The sequence below is a fragment of the Leptopilina heterotoma genome, unplaced genomic scaffold (genome assembly GCF_015476425.1).
Source record: "Leptopilina heterotoma isolate Lh14 unplaced genomic scaffold, ASM1547642v1 Lhet_116, whole genome shotgun sequence".
NCBI classification, from domain to species: Eukaryota; Metazoa; Arthropoda; class Insecta; order Hymenoptera; family Figitidae; genus Leptopilina; species Leptopilina heterotoma.
In genome coordinates this window covers 1,273,699-1,296,063 of record NW_025110835.1, presented here as the reverse complement: position 1 = coordinate 1,296,063, position 22,365 = coordinate 1,273,699, and the positions used below count along the sequence as shown (strand labels likewise).

The 22,365-nt window shown below is 21.5% G+C and overlaps 3 protein-coding genes across 6 annotated transcripts in view; 2 read left to right on the top strand and 1 right to left on the bottom strand.

Annotated features, from left to right (window-relative positions):
• Positions 1-22,365, bottom strand: part of LOC122509526 (complexin) — a 577,926-nt gene that overhangs the window by 344,461 nt on the left and 211,100 nt on the right. The window lies entirely within an intron of this gene.
• LOC122509570 lies at positions 1,757-2,962 on the top strand. The gene is made up of 3 exons (XM_043623738.1): positions 1,757-2,052; positions 2,402-2,530; positions 2,668-2,962. The coding sequence occupies exons 1-3, from the start codon at positions 1,926-1,928 to the stop codon at positions 2,754-2,756; spliced, it is 345 nt and encodes a 114-aa protein (XP_043479673.1). The 5' UTR covers positions 1,757-1,925; the 3' UTR covers positions 2,757-2,962.
• On the top strand, positions 7,502-9,384 carry LOC122509511. Its single transcript, XM_043623650.1, has 5 exons — positions 7,502-7,890; positions 8,188-8,316; positions 8,472-8,600; positions 9,025-9,153; positions 9,247-9,384. Exons 1-5 carry the CDS (start codon positions 7,761-7,763, stop codon positions 9,297-9,299), a joined length of 570 nt encoding a protein of 189 aa, XP_043479585.1. The 5' UTR covers positions 7,502-7,760; the 3' UTR covers positions 9,300-9,384.

The window sequence follows — 22,365 nt, the reverse complement described above, 5'->3', positions numbered from 1 at the left end:
TTTCAAAAATAGTAAAATTTACTCTAAAAAATAAGAATCTTTGATAGCGAATTGTAATGTTCGAGGGAAATTTGAATAATTTTTATAAAAAAATTGACATTGAAAGTGGTAAACTTTGTTATTAAAAATCGTAAAATCATAATAAAAGAAAAAATCGTACAATAAAAAAAAAATGGTATTCGTAAATCGTAATTCTTATTTCCTGAGCAAATTTTTTAATATCCGTAGTAAATTTTATGTAAAATTTGTACACTATACTTTTTTTTTAATAAAATTTATTCTGAAATTAATACAATTTGTCAAAAATTCCAAACAATTTTAATTTATGTAGAAGTAAAAGTTATTTTATATTTGTTACTTTTAATGAAAAAATTTCTAAATTTAAACACTGAGAAATAATGTAAAAAGTAATTTAAGTTTCAAAATACTAAAAATTGTTTAAAGCTTGCGAAAAATAACAATTTTTTTAGCTAACAAAATATGACAATTTTGACAAATTTTTCTTAAAAATAATGGGAAAAGCGAGGGGCTTTTCACTCATGAAATAACGTAAAATTCTGGTTCAGATGTTGTCATACTCTGTATCAACAAAACTACAATTTTATTATGTTAGATTTCGTCAGATTTCGTCAGAGTCCGTCAAAGTCTGAAATTAGGACAAGAATAATTTTTTTATGTATTTATAAAGATAATTGGTATTTTTACAAGAATTTTTTTTCAAATTTTTAACATTGTTGAATTTAATTTTTTTTTGAAATAATTGAATTTCTGCAATTATTTGTAATTTCTTTAAAATTGAATTTTTTTAGTGTTTTCAACGAGAATTTAAATTAGCAAATTTTTAAATTCTATTATTATTTTTAAAATTTCTAATTTTATTTTTAAAAAAAGGTAGTAACGAGTTAGCTGCGCGAATTGTTGACAGTTATTAATTTATTATAAGAATTGAAATGAAAGAAAATTAAATATCTTTTTGTATATTAATTGAAAAAATTTTTTCGTTTAGCTTTTAATTAAACAGAAAAAATAATTACTTAAAAGTTACCAGGAACATTGGCAAATTGTTTATACCAAGGGGGATAATTTTGTAATAGGAATTTCTCATATATAGTTTTAATCAAATTCTACGGCACAGATAAACTTTTAACTAGAGAATATATATATATATATATATATGTATACATTGTAGTAATCCTCTTTATAAATTCTATACAGTTTAAAATTACATAAACTGTGTTATATTGATAACATATCGAGCCACAAATTGAGAATAGCTTCTAACCATACAGCAAGTGTTAACACTGTAAATACCAAAGTTTCATCGAAATTAATTGCAATATTCACTGGCTTCACTAAAACCTAAACTTCCTTCATTGTATTAAATTCCGATTCCCTTAAGCAATCTCAATCTATTCGTAATTCTTACAAAATTCCAAGATTGATAAAAAATTATTGAATTCATATTTTCTTGTATTAATTATTTCTCTTTTTAATTAATAGATATTATTCTTTAATATTCTAAATTTAAAAAAAAAATACTTTTTAGAACACGTTGATAATAATCGATAAAATGGAATTTTTAATAAACTTTTTTATTTCTTGATAACCTTTAACGGTCAAACATTATTGGATTTTGAAAAAAAAAATTTTCATTTTATAACTTTAGATAAAAAAAACAATTTTTTAAATTTCAGATTATTCACTCACGAACGAATTATAATATTATTTACGCATTTATTCCTTGAAATAAATGGAAAATTTTTGGAAAAATATTGTCAGTCTAATAGAAACAGTTGTGAAGCTCCTAAAACATTTAACGAACTTATTGAAAACAAAATTACATTTCTAATTCCTTACTTTTAAAAAAAACTTTGTTTAAAATTCTATTTGTACAGTAATTACAAAAATTAATATCAACGTCCAAAATGAAAATTATAATTTCTCTCATTTTATTCGTTTTGTGTGTTATAATTAACAATTATCATTTTGCTTCCGCCATGGAATCTTACAAGTCACTTGAGTCAAGTTATGATACATTGGAAGAAGCTGAAGGTGAGATTTTTATCTACACCATAAGAAAAATATAATTTCGAATCAAAAATATCGTATTTAAAATATTAAACCCATTTTTTAGAAATTATACAATTAATTATAAAGATTGCATCATAAATGATATAATTATAATAAATAGTATATAACAATATTATTATAATATTATAATAAAGTAATTTAATCAGTATAAATAATTAGATTGTCCAAACATATCTTTCTTCTTAAATTAAGTAAATTTTTTTTCTCTGTAATATTATTGACAGTAAATTTAAAATCAAAATTTAAAAATCAAAATTTGAATAATTATAAATCAATTTAATTTACTTAGATGATATTTCAATTATTTCAGCCAACTGTATTAAAACAAAACTGAAGTCTAAAAGAATTCGATTCTGGTCTTCTGGTCGTCGTCAATATCACGTTTATAGATGTGCAACAGATTATGAAAAGAAGTTTTATTCAATAGATTTGGCAAGAGGTGAATTAAAAATTTTATTCAAAAAAATACTTTATATTATCAATTAATAGCAAATAGAATAAAATATTTAGATTAAAAATTAAAATATTTAATGCATATTAGAAATAATAACAGTAATATTTTATTTAAAATTTTAGAAGGATGTATTGAGCATCGTGATGGTCAATTTCACTGCAAAATAACAACACAGAATGAACTATTAGACAGATATAATTTAGTTAGATAATATTCTGAAAAATAATATATTAGTTTTCCTGACCTCAGGAACTCAAAAAATGATATTTTTTAAAATTGTCATTCTGTATTTTAGTTTATTATACACGGAAAAAAATTTTTACCTGGAACAGCGATATGTTTCTCTAAAATAGCGAAAATCTTAACTAAAACAACTAAAAATTGACATATTATATTTAATAAATGAATTTTAAATCACATTTCGTGTCAATTAATTACCATTCATTGAAAATTTTCTTTTCATTCTTGAAATTAAAAAAATAATAAACTAAAGATTATTAAAAAATTATAAATTCTATTATTTATAAAAAAATTGTTTAAAATTATATACAAAAAATTATTTTACCCTTCAGCTTATTTTAATTAATATAAATTAAAATATAAATGAAACAGTATTTAATTCATAATTTTACGTTATAATGTTCCTTTAAAATTAATATTAAAATTTTTTTCGATTTCTTCATAATTATGAAATTTGTTAAAAATATTCTAAAGTAAATTTTGCAATTAAAATTTTTTTCTTATTCTGCTTTAGAATGAAATAATTTGGTATTCCTCTATCATGAAATAATTACAGTACTTTCTGAAAAGTATGTTTTTTATTTATAGAAATTAAAAACACACATAAAAGTTAGCCAAGAAAATATTTCTTCAAACAGCATTAAAATTTATTACTTTTCTTATTTTTTAACTAAAAATAGTAGTAATACGTATATAAAAAAAATATTTAATTTATGATTTTATTTATATAAAAAATTTTTTTTCGAAAACTTTGACAATTATCGGTAAAATGAAACTTTTAATATAATTTTTTATTTCTTGATAACCTTCAACGGTCAAACATTATTGGATTTTTTTAAAAACATTTAAATAAAGTTGAAATATAATTTGATATAATACAATATCTTTGAAAGATACATTAGACAATTTCAAAAAAATTCGTGGCCTAAAATAAAAGTTTATGTGCAGAAAAAAAATAAAATTTTCATTTTATGATTTCTTTGATGGAAAGCAAATTTTTAAATATTAGATTATTTACTGTCGAAATATTTTTTTCGAATCAAAAATATTAAATTTTAATTCAGTTCATCTTTTTGGAAATTATAAAATTAATTATTGACATCATACATAATACATAAATTTTTAAAAATTTTCTGTCATTTAAATAAAATTTTTTGAAAATTTTCATTTCAATCTTGAAATTAACAAACTAATAAAGTAAATAAACTAAAGATTCTTGAAAAATTATATATTCAGTTATTTAAATAAAAAATTATAAAAAATTATTTAATCCTTCAGCATATTTTTATTAAAATTAATGAAAACAATAATAATAATTATTAAATTAAAGAAAGGAATAATAATTATTATTGCTATAATTATTATTACTATAATAATTATTAATATTATAATTTTTAAAGGGTATTAAAAAAGAAAATAAATTTAATAAACTATTTCAATAACACCTTGTTTCAAAATAAGATAAATGAACTAAATTATAAGTAAAGTAGACGTTTGGTGTTATAATAAGATCTGCTTCACTAGACTTTAGATCTTATCAATCTAAGAGGAAATTAACTTGGCTGACAATCAAGCTTTGTGATAATAAATTGCAGATACTAATTAGAGTGTCGGAAACTCATGAGCCAAAATGCTCGAATAATACTCGAAACAGAGAATTGTCTCGATTATACATTTCTCTTAAATTCAAAAATTTTCTAATAAAACTTTACAAAAGAGGAAAAGAAATTTTATGAAAATAATTTTAATATGCATAAATAATTATGCCTATTTTAAAATTATTTTCATAAAATTTCCATTTCATTTTCTATCTATACATCATTTTTCTATCAAAAGGAAAAATTGTCTAATTCAAGAAAATTTAATGTAAACAACTTTTTTTTTCAAATAAAAATATTTTATTAAAAAATTCTTTTACTTAAAAAAATACATGAAACAATTTTTTCTTTCAAACTTGTTTATATTTGTTTTCAACTTCTTTTTATTTATACCACTATAAAGATAAATATAAAAAAAATGTCTATTTTGAAAAATGCTCAGTAAGTGATAAGATAAATTATCATTATTTAATTTGTTTTTCTAAAAAAAAAGAATGTTAACTAAATATAAGGAATAAGACATTTTCCGCATTTTAGCCCTAGCGACTTTTGACCTTTAAAGAATGATGATAATTTTCTCTTACGTCAGCTAAGCTGGTTCAACGTTTCACACCGAGCTTTTAGAAGGGAAGCTAGAACGTTCATTTCAAATTAGAACTCATAATGAGTGCTCACTTAATTGCGCTAATTTCTTCTATAAAAAAAAATATTTTATTAATTGCCCTCGCCTAAAAACCAGATTTATGAAAATTAATTACTTTCCAATTAATTAACATCTAATTAACTAATATCTAAATTTTTTTTATCAAAAAAATGTAAAATAAAAAAAAAATATTACCAAAATAGATACGAAGAATTTAAAAAGAAAATTGTGTTTGAATTGAGTAAATTAAAAATAAGTATATACAAAACATTTCTATTATTGTTCCCCGCTTTTAAATTATTCAACCCGTAATATAATTCATTTTTAGAACATATAATGGAAACCTCGTAAGCACCTGGAGGCTGAAATAGGTCAAATTTCTTTTGTTTTTCACACATTTGCATTTTGAGAAAAAATTGAGAGCCTTCAGTACGAGTGCAGAAAAATTTAATAATAAGGTTCAACTTTTCTTCTACTATTCATTTTTTTTTGTTTTTCTTCTATAATAATATAAAGTAATAAAAAAAATTTCTAAAATAAATTCTACTTTTATTTTAATACCGGGCGTTATTAAATTGATGCAGTATGTATATATATATGTATACAAGAAATTTATTTGCTCGTTATTTTCTTGACTCGCGACTATCAATCATTCATCTAATTTGACATATTAGTCAGCACATGACAAGAGGCAAATTTCACGATTATATAGCGAAATTTTATTTATATATGTAAATGAAATCTATTACGATGTTTCGTGTCTTGATACTTGTTTTACAAAAAAATAAATTATCTACATTATTGTATCTGTTTATTAAAATTTGTTTACTCATCTTTGAATATTTATTTTCTGTATAATATAGAATAAAAAATAAATTTAGGAATATTCAGAGATGAAAATTGATTTGTTATTGGCATATTGATGGAAAGTAAAAAATATTTTTTTCAATGAAATTAAAGAAAAAAGTTTCTAATCTATATATATACAGTTGGGATTTGGAAGTGTCGAAGAAGTTGAAAACCTTTTGACATATAACTTTTTACTTGAAAGTTATTACTCTCAAAGCGTCAACTTATTATTTTATATATATATACGAAGATAGAAACTATATATAGTTTAAAAGTTGTCAGGTTAATGAACCAAGGATTTTTAGTTTTCCTCTGGGGGCAGGGAGATAGCAATGTTTCAAAATTTCCTAAAGTATTTTCTCGTTCAAGTTTTTTTTTCTTCTCTTTTCCTCGAGGTTTTACGTTCATTTTTGATTTTTATTAGACTTTTTTCTGTCGCAAAAATATTAACTAGAAAATCAAGCATTTTTATTCGAAATAAATTTTAATTAGAAATAAATTTTTACACATAATAAATAAATAGAAAACAATAAATATTTCCATAAATTACAGATTGCAATAAACATTAAAATAAACTTAAATTATTGCATTTAGAAACTTAAAAATTAATTTTTTTGGTTTAAAAAGTTCCCCTTAAAAATAGAGTAATTTATAAATTAAGTAATAATAATTAAATTATTAGTTTTTTTTTTGTTAAACTTTTTCTGTAAATTATTGATATTTTTTTAAACTTTTTCCGTAGTACGTAACTTTCTTTAAATTTTTAATCAAAATTTTTATCACAACGCTACTTTTGTTTAAAGATTACATGAATTTTACGATACACGTGGCAAATTTCAGAAAAAAATTAGTAAAATTAACTTGGGATTTGGAAAATTTTTTTACAATAATTGTAAAATTTAATATTAAAAATTTTTATTTCCAAAATAACTTCTACTATTTTAAAAGACAATTTTTTTTATAAAAATTTAAAAAAATTTATTTCAAAAATAGTAAAATTTACTCTAAAAATCAGAATATGTAATAGCTAATTATAATGTTCGAGAAAAATTTGAATAATTTTTTTAAAAAGATTAACATTGAAAATAGTAAATTTTGCTATTAAAAATCGTTATTTCGAGAGTAAATTTTATTGAAAGTTAGTAAAGTATACTTTTATTTTAGTAAAATTTATTTTGAAATTAATATGATTTGTCAAAAATTCCAAACAATCTGAATTTTTCTCAGAAGTAAAAGTTATTTTATATAATAATATGTTTTATATTTATGAAAAAATTTTCAAGTTTAATGATTGAGAAATAAAACAAAAAGATTTTTAAATTTCAAAATACAAAAAATTTTCCAAACTTTTCAAAAAGTAAAAATTTTTTTCTACAAGCATAACTGAACATTTTTCTAGTTTAAAAAAAAATGACAATTTTGACAAGATTTTCTTAAAAACAAGAGGAAAAAGGGAGAAAATTGATTATTTTACGTGTCTGTTATAAAATTTTTAATATAAAAAAAAATAAAAAATATTACAGCTTATTCTTATTTCCTTTTTAAATTTTTAAAAATTACAATTTCTGTTTTATGATTTTTTGTACATAGAAATTTTAACATTTGAGATTACTTGACATTATTCTCTCACACGAAGCAATTACTATATATAGTGAGCATTTTTTTCCTATTGAAAACCTTTAAAAAAATAGAAACGACAACAGTCAACAAAAGCTCTAGTTGAAATTATCATATAAATCCAACAGATTTTAATTGTGATCGAAAATTATTGCATTTTATTGACAATAAAAAAAAATTTCTTAAATTTTCTCACGTGAAAAAAGAGGAAACATTCCTTAAAATTTTTTTTAAATTTAAAATCAAAAAATTAATTTCAATATCGAACATGAAATGTATCATTTCCTTGATTTTATTCGTGTTGTGTGCTTTAATTAATAAACATCAATTTTCTTCTGCCATGGATAATAATTACAATTTATTGGAGACTAGTTATGAAACTAAAGCTGAAGCTGAAAGTAAGTGTTTATTTATTTAAATATTTACGAGTATATTCAGTATTCACTCACATTTTTTCCCTCTAAGCAACTGAAAAAATCTATTGGAATTTTTTAAAAACCAAAACTCAAAAAAAATTTAATTAATATTTTCTAGAAACATAAAAAAAAAATTATTGAATGTGCCTTGTTTTATAAAAATTACCATAATTACGAAAATAATTCTACGCTAAATATAATTTAAATATAGAAAATAATTTAAAACCTTAAGAAAACTATAAGTCAAATAAAGGTATTAAGATATTACAATTATTCTAGGTTTCTGCATAACAGGAAAACACCTGTCTGGATGGAAAACACCTGCCAAAGACTCAATTACCGATTATTATGTTTTTAATTGCAAAAACAACCCTAGCAAAAAATATTTTTCATTAATGGTGCCAGATGGTAATTAAAGATTTTATTAGAATAATATTATAAAATAATAAGTTATATCATTAATATGTTAGTTCGGTGTTTGATTGTTGGATATAATTCAAAAGAAATCAATATATACCTAAGTGAATAAATAAATAATTTTACTTTTTTTTTTGGAAATTCAGAAGCATGTGTTGAGTTAAAAAGTGATGGTCTATTCTACTGCAGCAATCGAGAATATCAATTAAATTCTCGCAGGATGATAAATTATCGCATCAAGAACACTTTCTTTTCATCTGAACGATTAGCTAAAGGTTTTTATTTATAAATACACGCAAATATTTTTGAATCAAAAAATTATTTTTGTTATTGTTTAAACTTTTTCTTAAATCTATACTTTGCAAATAATACATTCAATTTATTTATATGGATAATTAAAATAAAAATTAAATTTTTAATTTCCACAAATTTTTCAACTAATAAAAATTCTAAACATGAATTCTAGATTTTCGTCCAGAACATAAAAATGACAATTGAATTTTAATCAGCCATTATAATTATTATAATTAAAATTATTGATAGTAAATAAAATTAGCGAAATAAATTTTTCTATTTAAATCAAGTGAAATATTTTTATCAGTGAGAATTTATAATGAATCAAAAATTACAAAAATTAAAATAAGTTGATGACTTGTAATTGAATTTAGCATATGTATTAAAATAGAACAATTATTTCAGATGGATGCATCATAATAAAAAAAAAGTTGAAAAGAATTTCCCTTTTCACCTCTGAGAAATGGATAAAAAGTACTTATAAATGTATAACCGATCCCAACAAAAAATATTATAACTGGAAGGAGGCAGGAGGTAAATTTAACAATTTATTTAAAAAAAAATATATAAAAATAATGGCAATGATAATTTGGTGATAAACTGAATTTTTTATTTTTAAAATTTCAGATGCATGTGTTACGAAACATGGGGATGCATTCATCTGTAATCGATTTTCTTAAATGCACTATCCTTAAACGCATTATCAAATAATTAATTAAAATTAATTATTTAATAAATAAATAAATAAAGTAATTTTTAAAAATTTTTTATTTGTTGTTAATTATTTTATTTTATTATTTATTAAACAAATTATTATAAACTTGATTTTACAAATGTGTTAAAAAATGAAAATAAAAACACTAAAAAAAATTTTACTACGTGAACGAGCAATATTGGGAATATGTATAATTACTACATAGTTTGACAATCATAAACTTTTTTTCACACAGAAAAAAACAAACTAGCTCAGAGTTTTAAAATTCAAAATGGCGTATCCAATATGGCGGTTGAGCAATATTGATTTTTTGAGGTTAAAAAACACTTTATAATTACTAAATTGAAAATTAACAGCATGCAACAGATTTTAATTTTACTTTTTTTAAAAATTTTTAATCGAAATTTTTATTACAACGCCACTTTTGTTTTAGAATTATATATAAATTGTACGATACTCGAGGGAAATTTCAGAAAAAATTGTTATTTTCAGAAGAACTTCTACTATCTTCAAAGACAATTTTTTTTATAAAAATTACAAAAATTTATTTCAAAAATAGTAAAATTTACTCTAAAAATAAAAAACTTTAACTGCTAATTGTAATATTAGAGAAAAATTTGAATAATTTTTATAAAAAAATAGAAAAATAGAATTTAAAAATTTGTAATTCTTTTTGTTGAAAACACTAAAAAAAATCCAATTTTGGAAAAATTACAAATAATAATTGCAGAAATTCAATTATTTTCAAGAGTGATAAAATTCTTCTCATAAAATTTTTAAAAAATTCTCGTCAAAATCCCAATTATCTTTATAAATAACAAAATTCTTCCCCAAAGTTCAATTATTATTTTCACATCAATTTCAAATTTCCAAAAAAAGTTCTACGCAAACATTTAATTATTTTCATAAATAATACTTTCCCAGTAATTCATTTATTTATAAATTTTTTATAAATCCCTTAGCAATTATTCAATTATTTTTATAAATAATAAAATTTTTCAATTACTTTCATAAAAAATAATTAAAAATTGTAGAAAATAATAATTGATCTGATAATATGAAAATAATTTTGAAAAAGTTACTGTAATAATATTCTTATAATATAAAACAATAATGGTTTTATCACTCGGTCATCTTTAATTATTATAAAACATGAAGAAATCGATCACTCCGAGTCTTCGATTTGGAACAATCGCTATCTTCATATTTTATAAAATTATTCATATAATCAAATAATTAATTAAAATCAATTATTTAATAAATAAATTTTTTTTATTTTTTTATATATTATTAATTATTTTGCTTTATTATTTATTAGAAAACTATTATAAATTTGATATTATAAACGTATTAGAAAATGAAAATAAATAAAATAAAAAAATACACGAAAAATTTAAAAAATTATAATTACTATTTAAATTACTCTGTGCGAAACCTTTCGAAATTCTTAAAAGGCAATTTTTATTCACCTTTAAAAATAAATTAAAGTTTAAAAAAAAAAAAAAAATTCATATGAGCAAGAAAATTTAATAAAAAATGTCAAAATAGAATAATATTAGAATTTAAATATAGTTTTATATTTGTTAGAAAAAAAAGTAGGGAACGGTAACAGCATGCAAACAATATTGATTTGTAACTTTGAATTGGTTATGATTGAAATCACAATATGAAAACAATTCCTGGCATGTAAAAATACGAAAATATGACATGTTATAAAATCTGCCGCCAGTAAAAAGTGCATGAAACGAATTTTCCCATGTTCGAAACTACTTTTTCCGTAGGAAATCAATTTTTCTGATGATTCTCATATTTTTCTGGAAAAGTAACGTTCAAAAATATCACCGGAAATAAAAATTGCCTATTAAAAGGAAAAAAAAAAGAAAGCCACTACTCACTTTAACCCAAAATAAAGAAAAAGCCAATATTCTTCTATATATATATTTATTTTAGAATTTATAATATATCGAAATAAATATATTTATTTAAATCAAATAATTTTTATTTTTTTTTTATTTTGTCAGATTAAAGAAATCGGTTGCACATTCTTCAATTTTTTTTACTCACGAAAAATTTTTTAATAAATATAAATGACAAGAATAATATAATTTAAAAAATTATTCCTTAAAATAGTTTTTAATTTTGTTTCTCTTTTTTAAAAAAAAGCAAATGTAGGTTGAATTATAAAATTTTTTGTTCCATTCGTAAATGAAAATAATGTACATATTTTAAAGTCTTGAGAGGATTAATTTTGTTTTTGAAGTAAATTTTTTTTTTTTTTTTTAAATTATGGGTGACTTCAATTTTATCAAATAAAGCGCTACTTGGATGAAGGAGAGAAAAATAGAGAGAGGGAGGGGGGAGGAAAAAGAGAAAAAAGCAAAGTAAGCGGTTAAGTAAAAAACATTTTTCCATTTGATTTGTATTTCTTTATCTCCCTTTTCTAGCACTGGCCTAGAAAATTATTCAACGCAGTGCCTCTTCACGAGCGGAGAGAGAAAAGTGGAAAAGAATAAAGCTGGCATCATTAATTTCTCCCTGGAGCGACCAACCGTCAGCATGAGCGCGTGCTTTTGTGTAATATGCGTACACATATTCACAAACAAATATATACATTTATATTGTATATTTTTGTGTACGTGTATATAACCTCGAGTAAAAAATTGTTGCGTTACTATGTGTGAGATGTGACTCGAGTACATATATGAGGCTCATTCCCCGTAAATGCAAAAAAAAAAAAAAAAAATGGTCTTCTAAACTGCTCGTAATTCACGAACTTGAATGGTAATGTTTCAGAGGAGGGTTTTTTTTTTTTGACTAAAATTTTTGTAATTACGTTTCCACTTCATGAATTCTTTTGAAATTATAAACAAAATGCCTTTAATGAAAATTAGAGAAAAATATTAATATTGTTAATAATAACTATTTTGATACTTTTGTTATTTTATTTTATTATTTATTGTTAACTTAATTATTAATTGATTTATTTATTATTTTATTTATTTATTATTAATTACTAAAAAGAAAAAGCAATTAACTATAATAATCTTCGTATTTCATTCTTTCATTCATTATGTCTGTCCACACTTTAAAGTTAATTTTTGTGTATCCTACTTTTGTTTTTTTTTTCTTTAGAAAATATTGTATGACAAATTGAAAATATGCAGGTATTTTTTATGATTATAATAAAATAATATTTGCATTGAGGCTTTGAATCTTAAAAGGATCAATTGCAAATTTTAATTGAAAATGAAATGAAAAATTTTTAAATTTTTAGAAAATAAAGAAAAAAATATTACTTAAAAAAAAATGTTCTGTTACATTTATTTACGAATTTTTTTAAATGTAAAATTATTCGCAAAACATCAATAACTTCTTTTTAAAATAAATATTTAATTATTATTATTTTTCCACAAGAATTAAGATTTTCAAAAATTTTTAAATTCAAACCTTTTTGAAATTAAATGACTTATAAAATTATTATTTATCATTATTTTATATTAAGAATATTGTTGCTGTAACTTCTTAAAAATTATTTTCATCATTTCAATTCAATTATTATTTTCCAGAATTTTTAACTAAAATTCTTCTCTAAATCAATTATTTTTAATAATTTTTGAAAAAGTTCTTCGAGAATTTTCAAATACATTTGTTTAAAATTCAATTTTACGAAATTTCGATTTTTCAGAAATTCTTCAATTAAATATATATTAGAAAATAAAAACTTCAAATTATTTAAAAAAAAAAATAAATAAAACTGTTTCAAAAAATTAATTGTTCAGAATTGCCAGTTAAAAGTATAGAAAATTCAAATTTTCAAATATTTTAATTTGAAACCTTTACAAAATTATTCAATTATTTAAATATAAAAGTAAATAATTTATTGAATGACTAAATGTTTTTTTAAAATGTAATTTTTATAAAGAATTTAGCAACAAATTTTCAATTAATCGAATTCTTTTGACGAATTTAAATCAAATTTTTAAAAATAATTACATTTGTCGAGGAATTCGCTTAAAATTGTACTAAAAATAATTAAAATTCTTCGATGAGCTTTATTATTTATAAAAATAATTAAATTAATAAAAAAAATTTATGAACTTAATTATATAATTGCGAAGAAATTTATAAAAAATTTGTTAATAATTGAATTACTGTGCAATTTTTATTATTTATGAAAATAATTAAATGTTATAATTATAATAAAATCTTATTATAATTGGTTTTACATAATTGAATTTTTTTCGGAAATTTATTAAAATAGTAGATATTGAAAATCATTGAAATGAGAAAAATTTTAGAAAATATAATTGAATTTTTGCGAAGAATTTTATTACTTTTGAAAATAATTGATTTTCTGCAATCATTTGTAACTTCTCCAAGATTCAATTTTTTAAAATTCTTTTAACTAAAATTTTTCTATAAATCCTTTGTTTTTAATAATTAATTAAATATTCATTGACAAATTTAACTAATTTCAAAAAGAATTTGAATTATTAACATTTTGCAAAAATCTAAGTTTTTTAAAATTTCTAATTAAATTCATTAAAAATCTTAGTTTTTTTTATAATTAAATTCATTAAAAATTGAAATTTCATAAAATTTCAAATTAAAACCTTTTGAAGTTGATCTATTTATGAAAATTGTAAATGGAACTCTTTTAAAATTGAATTAATTTTGAAATATTTAAGTAAAATTTTCATTAAATAATTTTTAAGTAAGAATTTTATGATAGTTCAAGAATTAAGTTATTTAAAAAAAAATTATTGTCAGAAATAGAAAAAAATTGAAGGTTTTGTATTAGAATTCGTGGTGATTTCATAGCGAAAAAGACAAAATGTCCAATTTTTCCTTGTATCCCCAGTCTCAAAATATATGATTATTGTGGTTATATAAGTAATAATCTATATTCCATTTTATATTTTGTTAAAAAAATATTTGAATTAAAAATTTTTAAATTCTATTTTTTTTAAATTGCTAATTTTATTTAAAAATTTAATATTTGTTCTAAAAATAATTTCTTGTCTATTGCATATTATCAGAAATGAGTATAGTTATAGGATTCGTGCTATTTTTTTTTATTAAAAAAAAAATAATATTTTATCGAACAGCTCTTTAGAGCTGCATATATAAAAATTTTTTGCAATATAAATTATTGAAATTGTAAAATAAAAATTAAAATACAACGACTGCGTAAAGAATTAAAAGATCGGAATAAATTTTAGAAAAAAAATAATAATTGAATATAAATTTCACTTATATTTAAAAATCAATTCAATGTCTGATAAAAAATAAAATCCGTTTAATAGACTATTAAAAGAATGCTGCATTGTCAGTTAAAGTGCTTTTGCAGAAGAGTTTGCTGAGATAAAAAATATATATATATATACATATAAATAGTGCTTCACTGAAAAGAGCAATCATTTTTCAAGTACTTCGTTCAAATATATATACATATAGACATAGACTATATATAGAACCATTGAAAAGTGTTGAATTTCCAAAAGGTGTTTTTTCACAGTTTATTGTAAAAAGTAAGCAAGCGCGCGGTGCCTTTACGATCCAACAATTTTCTTCTCTTCTCGTTTTTTTTCAAGAATTTCAACCCACAATAAATTTTGTTAGAGAGTTTTATGAAACTCTTCACATATATGGATTACCCATTATATTTATATAGAAAAGGGCGCAAAAATTTAATGAGCTTTCAAAACTGTTCATTCATGGCTTTTGTAACTATTCACCGAGGAGAGAGAGAGAGAGAGAGAGAGAGAGAGAGAGAGAGAGGGCCTTCCATATAAGTTGAACTACCTAAAAGTTAATAGTTAAAACGTGAAAGTAGTCTTTTTAGTAAAGTGCTTGTAGATTATATAAAGGATAAGAATTGAGAACTTAAACCGTTGAATGTGAATAAAAAGGGACCGTTAAATAAAATTCCTGACAAGAAAATCATTTTTGAATGAAAGAATACTGAGGGGAAAATGGAGTTTAAAATATTTTGTTCGCTGATCTAACGTGCGCGATATAAAAAAAAAAGTTTATCGAGTTACTCAACTCTTTCGCTAAATACCATTTTCAGTCTATAAAATCGTTTTCTTTTACTATTTTTTTCCATTCAATTTTTTTTTTGTGAATTGTTTCTCTTGTTTTCATTTCTCCGATTTTACGAAATTGAGATTTTTTTTCACGACAAATATTTTATAAACATGGCAAGCAAATATTTACAACTAGAAAATTAATTAAACTTTTTTGGTTTGAGTTTTAATTTTTAAAAAACCCTAATAGATTTAGTGCAGTTTGAGAAAAATGTTAATTAATACATTTTAGAAAATAAAAAATTCTTTACAGCATTAAAAAAGTAGCATTTACACAATTTTCGTAGATAGTGTAAATTTCATTAAAATTAACTAAATATTAAATAATAATTCGAAATTTATTGGACAATAATTTAACACACATTTTTTTAATTTATTATTAATTTATTCTGCAATTATTCAAAAATAAGAGGAATCATTGTCCTTGTACATGCGGGTAATAAGATAATATTATTGCTTACTATGCGGGCTGTAGAGGTTTTCACAAAGTAGTCGCATTTTTTAGAATTGTTTTTTTTTTAAGTCTAATTACAGTCGAACAATAATTTCCACTCTAAGAACAAATTCCGAAAAAAAATATATTCTGAAATTTAACAATGTACTAAAAACTCAAAATTATAAATAAATTTCGTCATTTGAAATAAGAACATTATAATTAGTTATAGAAAATGTGAAATTAAAATATACATTTTAGGGATCATAGTAATTTTTTCATGTAATATATTAGGTAAAAAAGGGATTCAGTTTAAATAAAGAGGAATTTTTAAAATAAGTAAAAATTATTATATTATAGCGAATAAAATTTTGTTTAAATATTTTTTTTTATTTTTTCTATTAACTTCAGCCTTTTTAAATCAAATTAATTTTTTTTGTTAAACTCTTTCTGTTAATTATTGATACTTTTTTTAACCTTATCCGTAGTCCGTAACTTTCTTTAAATTTTTAATCAAATTTTTATTACCGCACTACATTTGTTTTAAAATTACATGAATTTTACGATATACGAAGTAAATTCCACAAAAAGGTAATAAAATTAACTTGGGACTTGGAAAAATTTTCTTCTAAAATTGTAAAATTTAATATTAAAAATTTTTATTTCCGGAATAACTTTTACTATTTTCAAAAACAATTTCTTAAATAAAAAAAAAGAAAAATTTATTTCAAAAATAGTAAAATTTACTCTAAAAATAAGAATATTTGATAGCGAATTTCAAATACAATTTTTTTTAAATAAAAATTTAAAAAATTTATTTCAAAAATAGTAAAATTTAATCTAAAAATTAGAATATTTAATAGCGAATTGTAATGTTCGAGGAAAATTTGAATAATTTTTATAAAAAAAATAGACATAGAAAATAGTAAATTTTTGCTTTTAAAAATCATTATTTCCAGAGTAAATTTTATTGAAAATCAGTAAAATATATTTTTAATTTAGTAAAATTTATTCTAAAATTAATATAATTTGTCAAAAATTCCAAACAATTTTAATTTTTGTAGAAGTCAAAGTTATTTTATATTTGTTACCTTTTATGAAAAAATTTCTAAATTTAAAGACTGAGAAATAATATAAAAAGTAATTTAAGTTTCAAAATACTAAAAATTTTTCAAAGCTTGCGGAAAGTAAAAATTTTTTTAGCTAACAAAATATGACAATTTTGACAAATTTTTTCTTAAAAATAAGGGGAAAAGGGGAGAAAATTTATGATTTTTGGTGTTTCAGGGGATTTTATTAATTTAAGGGGTTAAAAAAGAGGATTAGGTAGAAAAAGGGACGAACTGTGATCCCTGTCATTTATTCAAAGTTCGAAAAACAGAATTAGGATTTGAGAACAATAGTAAAAAAAATAAAAATACAGAATTAGAAATTAAAAATAGAAAATTAGAGCTGAAAAATATAAAGTTAGAAATTAACTATAATAATTTGAATGTTCTTTCATTAATTCACTTTTTCTGTCCCTCACACTCTGAATTTTTCTTTTGTGTATACTTTTGTTTTTTGTTATTTTTAGATAGATTGTATATTATATTATTATGTTATAATTATTTTTATTTTATAATTAATTCAAAATTTTTAATGACAAATAGAAATCATCAGAATTTTTTTCACTTCTTTTCATTAAAAGACTAAAATTTTGATAAATATTATGTTTTGTCAAATTGAAATTATGCAGATTTTTGTTCTTTACTTCTAAACGAAATTAGAAAATTGTTAAACAACTGTCATTAAGAAATAGAAAATTTATTTATTTTCTATTATTTTTCTTTATGAATCACAATTTTTTTAACAAAATTATTAATTTGTTTTAGAAAAAGAAGAAAAATATTTGCACAATTCCTGTTTTTAATCTTATTTTTGGAACAGGATTTTCCACAAGAATTAAGAAATTCAAAAATTTCAAATTCAAACCTTTTTTAAATTAAACAATTTATAAAATTATTTTTATAAAACATGAAGATATCGATTGCTCCGAGTAAATTAATTAATTTAATTAATTTAATTAATTTAATTAATTAAATTAATTAAATTAAAAATTAAATTAATTGAATTAAATTATAAATTTTTTTTTTATTGATAATTAAAGATGACCGAGAGATAAAATCATTATTTTATATTATAAGAATACTGTTACTGTAACTTTATCAAAATTATTTTCATCATTTTAATTCAATTATTATTTTCTAGAATTTTAAATTATTATTTTTTATGAAAATAATAATTGAATTCCTTAAAAAAATGTATTATTTATGAAAATAATTGAATTCCTGTGAAATTTTTATTATTTATGAAAATAATTAAATATTTGCATACAATTTTATCAAATTTTTTTCTAAATAATTGAATTTGATTTGGGAAATTTTATTTAAATCTTAGATATTGAACATTGAAATTAGAAAATTTTTTAAAAATAATTGAAATTAGGACAAGAATTTTTTTGACATTTATGAAAATAATTGAACTTTGGAGAAAAATTTTGTTATTTATAAAGATAATTGGATTTTTTTTCAAATTTTGAACAAAGTTGAATCTTATAAGAAGAATTTTATTTTTTTTGGAAAATAATTGAATTTTTACAATTATTTGTACTTTCTTCAAAATTGAATTTTTTTTAGTGTTGTCAACAAAAATTTTAATCAGAAAATTTTTAAATTCTATTATTTTTAAAATTGCTAATTTTATTTAAAAAAAAAAGGTAGCAAGAAGTGTGTTCTTGGAAAAATTTAAAGTTTTCACTTTTGACGTAACAGTAACCAAATAAAAGTAAATTTTTTTTTAACATTTTCAAGTAAGCATTTTTTTTTATTCTCATTTATTGAAATCTAAAACAATAAGTTCTAAAAGAAGGTATAAAAAAAAGGAGAAAATAATAATACAAGGGCCCCTTCGGTCAATCTTAATTGAAACTTCCTCACGACATTAAGTGGAGAAAATGTAGAGAAGGAAGAGGAATGATGTGGTTTTCTATTGATTAACTTGAGAGTGCTTGCACTAATTTTGTACCATGCTCTTTGAAACCGGCGTGAAAGGTTTTGGGAGGAGGACTTGAATTGGACTGATGGTAGCGGTCTGTTTCAGTCTCAAGTCCACTTAAATAGATGCAGAGACGACTCGTCGTATTTCATAGAGGATTACTTCCTTGACGGAAATCAGAACAAACTGAAAGCCCCATGGGCTGCAATATGGCCCGTATAGATAGCCAACCTTAATATATTAATGTCTTTAATGAAAATTTCCTATGGCCTTTCACTATATACATGTATATAATGCATAATATCGGTCAATCTTACACCTCGCAGGCCAATTAAATTTTACTTATAATAATATTACCGCACTAATTAATAATATTATTTCCTTATAATAAATTTCGAATTATAGATTAAATAATTATATGCAAATTTATAATGTTCGAGAATTAGAGACGTTAGAAATATTTTGCATGTGTATGGTTAAGGGAAATGATGATAGCGATTATTTTAACGAGATCGCTCGCGTTTTATGTCGTTGCAGCAACCTTGTTTGGTATTTTATGTAAACAAACATAAACTTGCTTTATTGTGTGATAAAAAAATGACTTAAAGTAAACTTTAGAGAAAGAGGCGGATTTTTTTTTTAATGATAAACTGACCTAATTGACAAATGGAATTTTTAAAAATTATCCGAATAGATTTTTTTAATTTAAAAAGCCAATTAAAATTAATTACATTAGTTTGAAAGGAAATTATTTTTCTGAAAAGTCATCATTTTCGGAGTACTTCGAATAAAAAAAAATTTTTTCTATTGAAAAAAAAATTTTACGTTTTTACAATTTCTTTTGGTATTTTTAATTCAATAGAAATTTATTTTCTATTCGAAGTGAATCGAATAGATTTTCAAAATTGAATAAATTCTTTCTGAATAGATATTTAAATTTAAATTTTTTTTCGCGTAGATAGCGGCAAAGGTATCTCTGTGAGAAAGTAACACCCATTTTTTATGTCTAAAAAAATTTACTGTTTTCCTATAAAAGAGTTAAGGTGACGATTAGGAAAAAAAATTGAAAAAGAAAACTTTTCGAAATTGAAAAAGTATTTTTGAATTTTAAAAATCTCGGAATAGAAACAAATAAATATTTCAACTATAATGTTTTTCTAACTTATTTGTTACGAGTATAACGAAAAAAAATAAAACGAACAAAAAATTGAAAAGAAAAGAATACTAAAAAGGTGGAGAATTTTTGACATATTATATATATTTTTGCGGATGTGCCCTCACAAAAGTCATTTCATTCGCGACATAACGGGGTATAGTGAAAATGCGTTGTCAATTTATTATCCCTCTTGACTCAAATCATCATTTTGCAGGAAATGTTTTCCCAAACATATCCCCAACCATTTCAATCATAAATTTCAATTGCGGAGCTAAAATACAATTTCATCTAGAATTCAACGTTCATTTTCCAACCATATTTTGCATATAGTTTGTGTTTTTGTATTTATACTCACGTTTCACCGAATTGTTGTTTTCATGTTACATTATTTCATGAAACATTCTCGGATTAAACATTATTGAGTGCATATGTAATAATTTAAAAGCATTCAAGATTTTTTTATTTTTTACCTGAAAAAAAGTTGACTTTTCTCTGCCTTTGAAAAGAATGGGAGAATAACATATTTTTCAAACCTGTAACATTCTCTATTTCCTGTACAATCATCTACTTGTAAAATTTATTTTCTAGAAAAAAAGCTGCAGAAAAGTAAACTATTTTGAACTTTTTATAAAAAAAAAGTTGATAAATTTCGTTCAACTTAATATTTTTTAATTATTATATTTAATTAAATAGTATTAAAAATTACATCTAAATAACAATGATTAAAAATAATCATTAATTTTAATTCTATTTTCAAAGAATAATGACGACATTCGGTAAATAAAAGAAAAAATTGCTAAAGTTAAAAAATCAAAAATAAGGAACAGAATATGCTAATCGCCCTTACAAGTTACAATTAATTCAGCTGTTCGAGAAAACGCTTAAAAAGCTCACTTACGCGTTACTTTATGACTCCTTAAAAGGCCGAAGTTAACTTCTTTTACAAAGTGTCTGAACTTTAGCGAAGAAGGTTAATTTGATAAACTATTCAACTACTTTTCCAGACTTTTTCCTTCACTTTCCCTCTTCACTCCTTGCACACTCTCTCCTACCATTCCTCTCTTTCTCTCCTTAACTCCATAACCAGCATAACGATTAAAAAAATAAAAGAAAAAGAAAATCTCAACCTGAACGTTCGTTTTGTTCTCAAAAATTTTACAATTCTAATCCGCGAATATCTTTATGCAAGACTCGATGATAGCAGTTAAAAGGGAATTGAGTTTCTCATTTTATAAAAATTATTCAAATCCTTCAGGACAGATTGAGATTATTCGAGTAGAAAATTGCTTTCATGAATATAGTTGAGACTATGGAGAAATCACTATTTTCATATGTATATACCTGTAAGTCATAAGATGTATAAAATGTATTATGCAGAAATAAAACATTTGTTTTTATTCATATTTCATATATAATATGTAAATCGAAAAAAATGGCATTTATATTTTTATGACATTTTTCATCACTAAGAAGGAGAAGGGAAATAAATTTGAAAAAAAAATTAAAAATTAAGAAAACGTTATGCAAATTTTGTCTGACTACTTTTTGGTTCCACTACTGAAGAGAGTAAATTAAAACTTAGAAACTGTCTGACATAAAATGACTGTCACTACTGATAAGAAAATTTAAAAGAAAATTTACACCGTTTAGTCTGACTAATTTTCGATTTCACTACTGACAATAAATTATATGAAGTTTGGAAAATTGTGTCTGACTTAAAATGACTGTCACTACTGATAAGGAAATTAAACAAAAAAAAAAAATTTTAATAATGCAGGGTTGACACAAAATTTTAATTTTGTTTTTTCCTTACTTTTCCCTGATTTCCAGACAAAATCTTCACTTTTTCCCTGACAATAAAGAACATCAATAACTTCTTTTTTTAAACAAATATTTAATCATTATTATTTTTCTATATGAATTAAGATTCTCAAATTCAATAACTTATGAGAATATTATTATAAAACATGACGAAATCGACAACTCCTAGTCTACGACTCGGAGTTGTCGATTTCCTCATGTTTTATAATAAATTTAAGATGACAGAGTGATAAAATCATTATTTTATATCACAAGAATATTGTAACTACATAATATATAAATTCAAAAATTTTCAAAGATTTTAATTTTAATTTTAACCCTTTTCAAAATTCAATTATTTCTAAAAATTCACGCTATAATGCTTTTAATATTCAATTACAAATTTAAATTTTAAGTGAAATTCATTTTTTAATCAATTTTTGCAAGAAAATTTCCCGAGAATTTAATTATTTAAATACAAAAATAAATGATTTATTCAATAATTGCATATTTCTTC

Coding starts and splice junctions, on each gene's coding strand:
- LOC122509570 (XM_043623738.1), top strand. CDS start 1,926: ATGAAAATTATAATTTCTCTCATTTTATTCGTTTTGTGTGTTATAATT. Junction 2,053..2,401: donor TACATTGGAAGAAGCTGAAG/GTGAGATTTTTA, acceptor CAATTATTTCAG/CCAACTGTATTAAAACAAAA. Junction 2,531..2,667: donor TTCAATAGATTTGGCAAGAG/GTGAATTAAAAA, acceptor TTAAAATTTTAG/AAGGATGTATTGAGCATCGT.
- LOC122509511 (XM_043623650.1), top strand. CDS start 7,761: ATGAAATGTATCATTTCCTTGATTTTATTCGTGTTGTGTGCTTTAATT. Junction 7,891..8,187: donor AACTAAAGCTGAAGCTGAAA/GTAAGTGTTTAT, acceptor CAATTATTCTAG/GTTTCTGCATAACAGGAAAA. Junction 8,601..9,024: donor ATCTGAACGATTAGCTAAAG/GTTTTTATTTAT, acceptor CAATTATTTCAG/ATGGATGCATCATAATAAAA.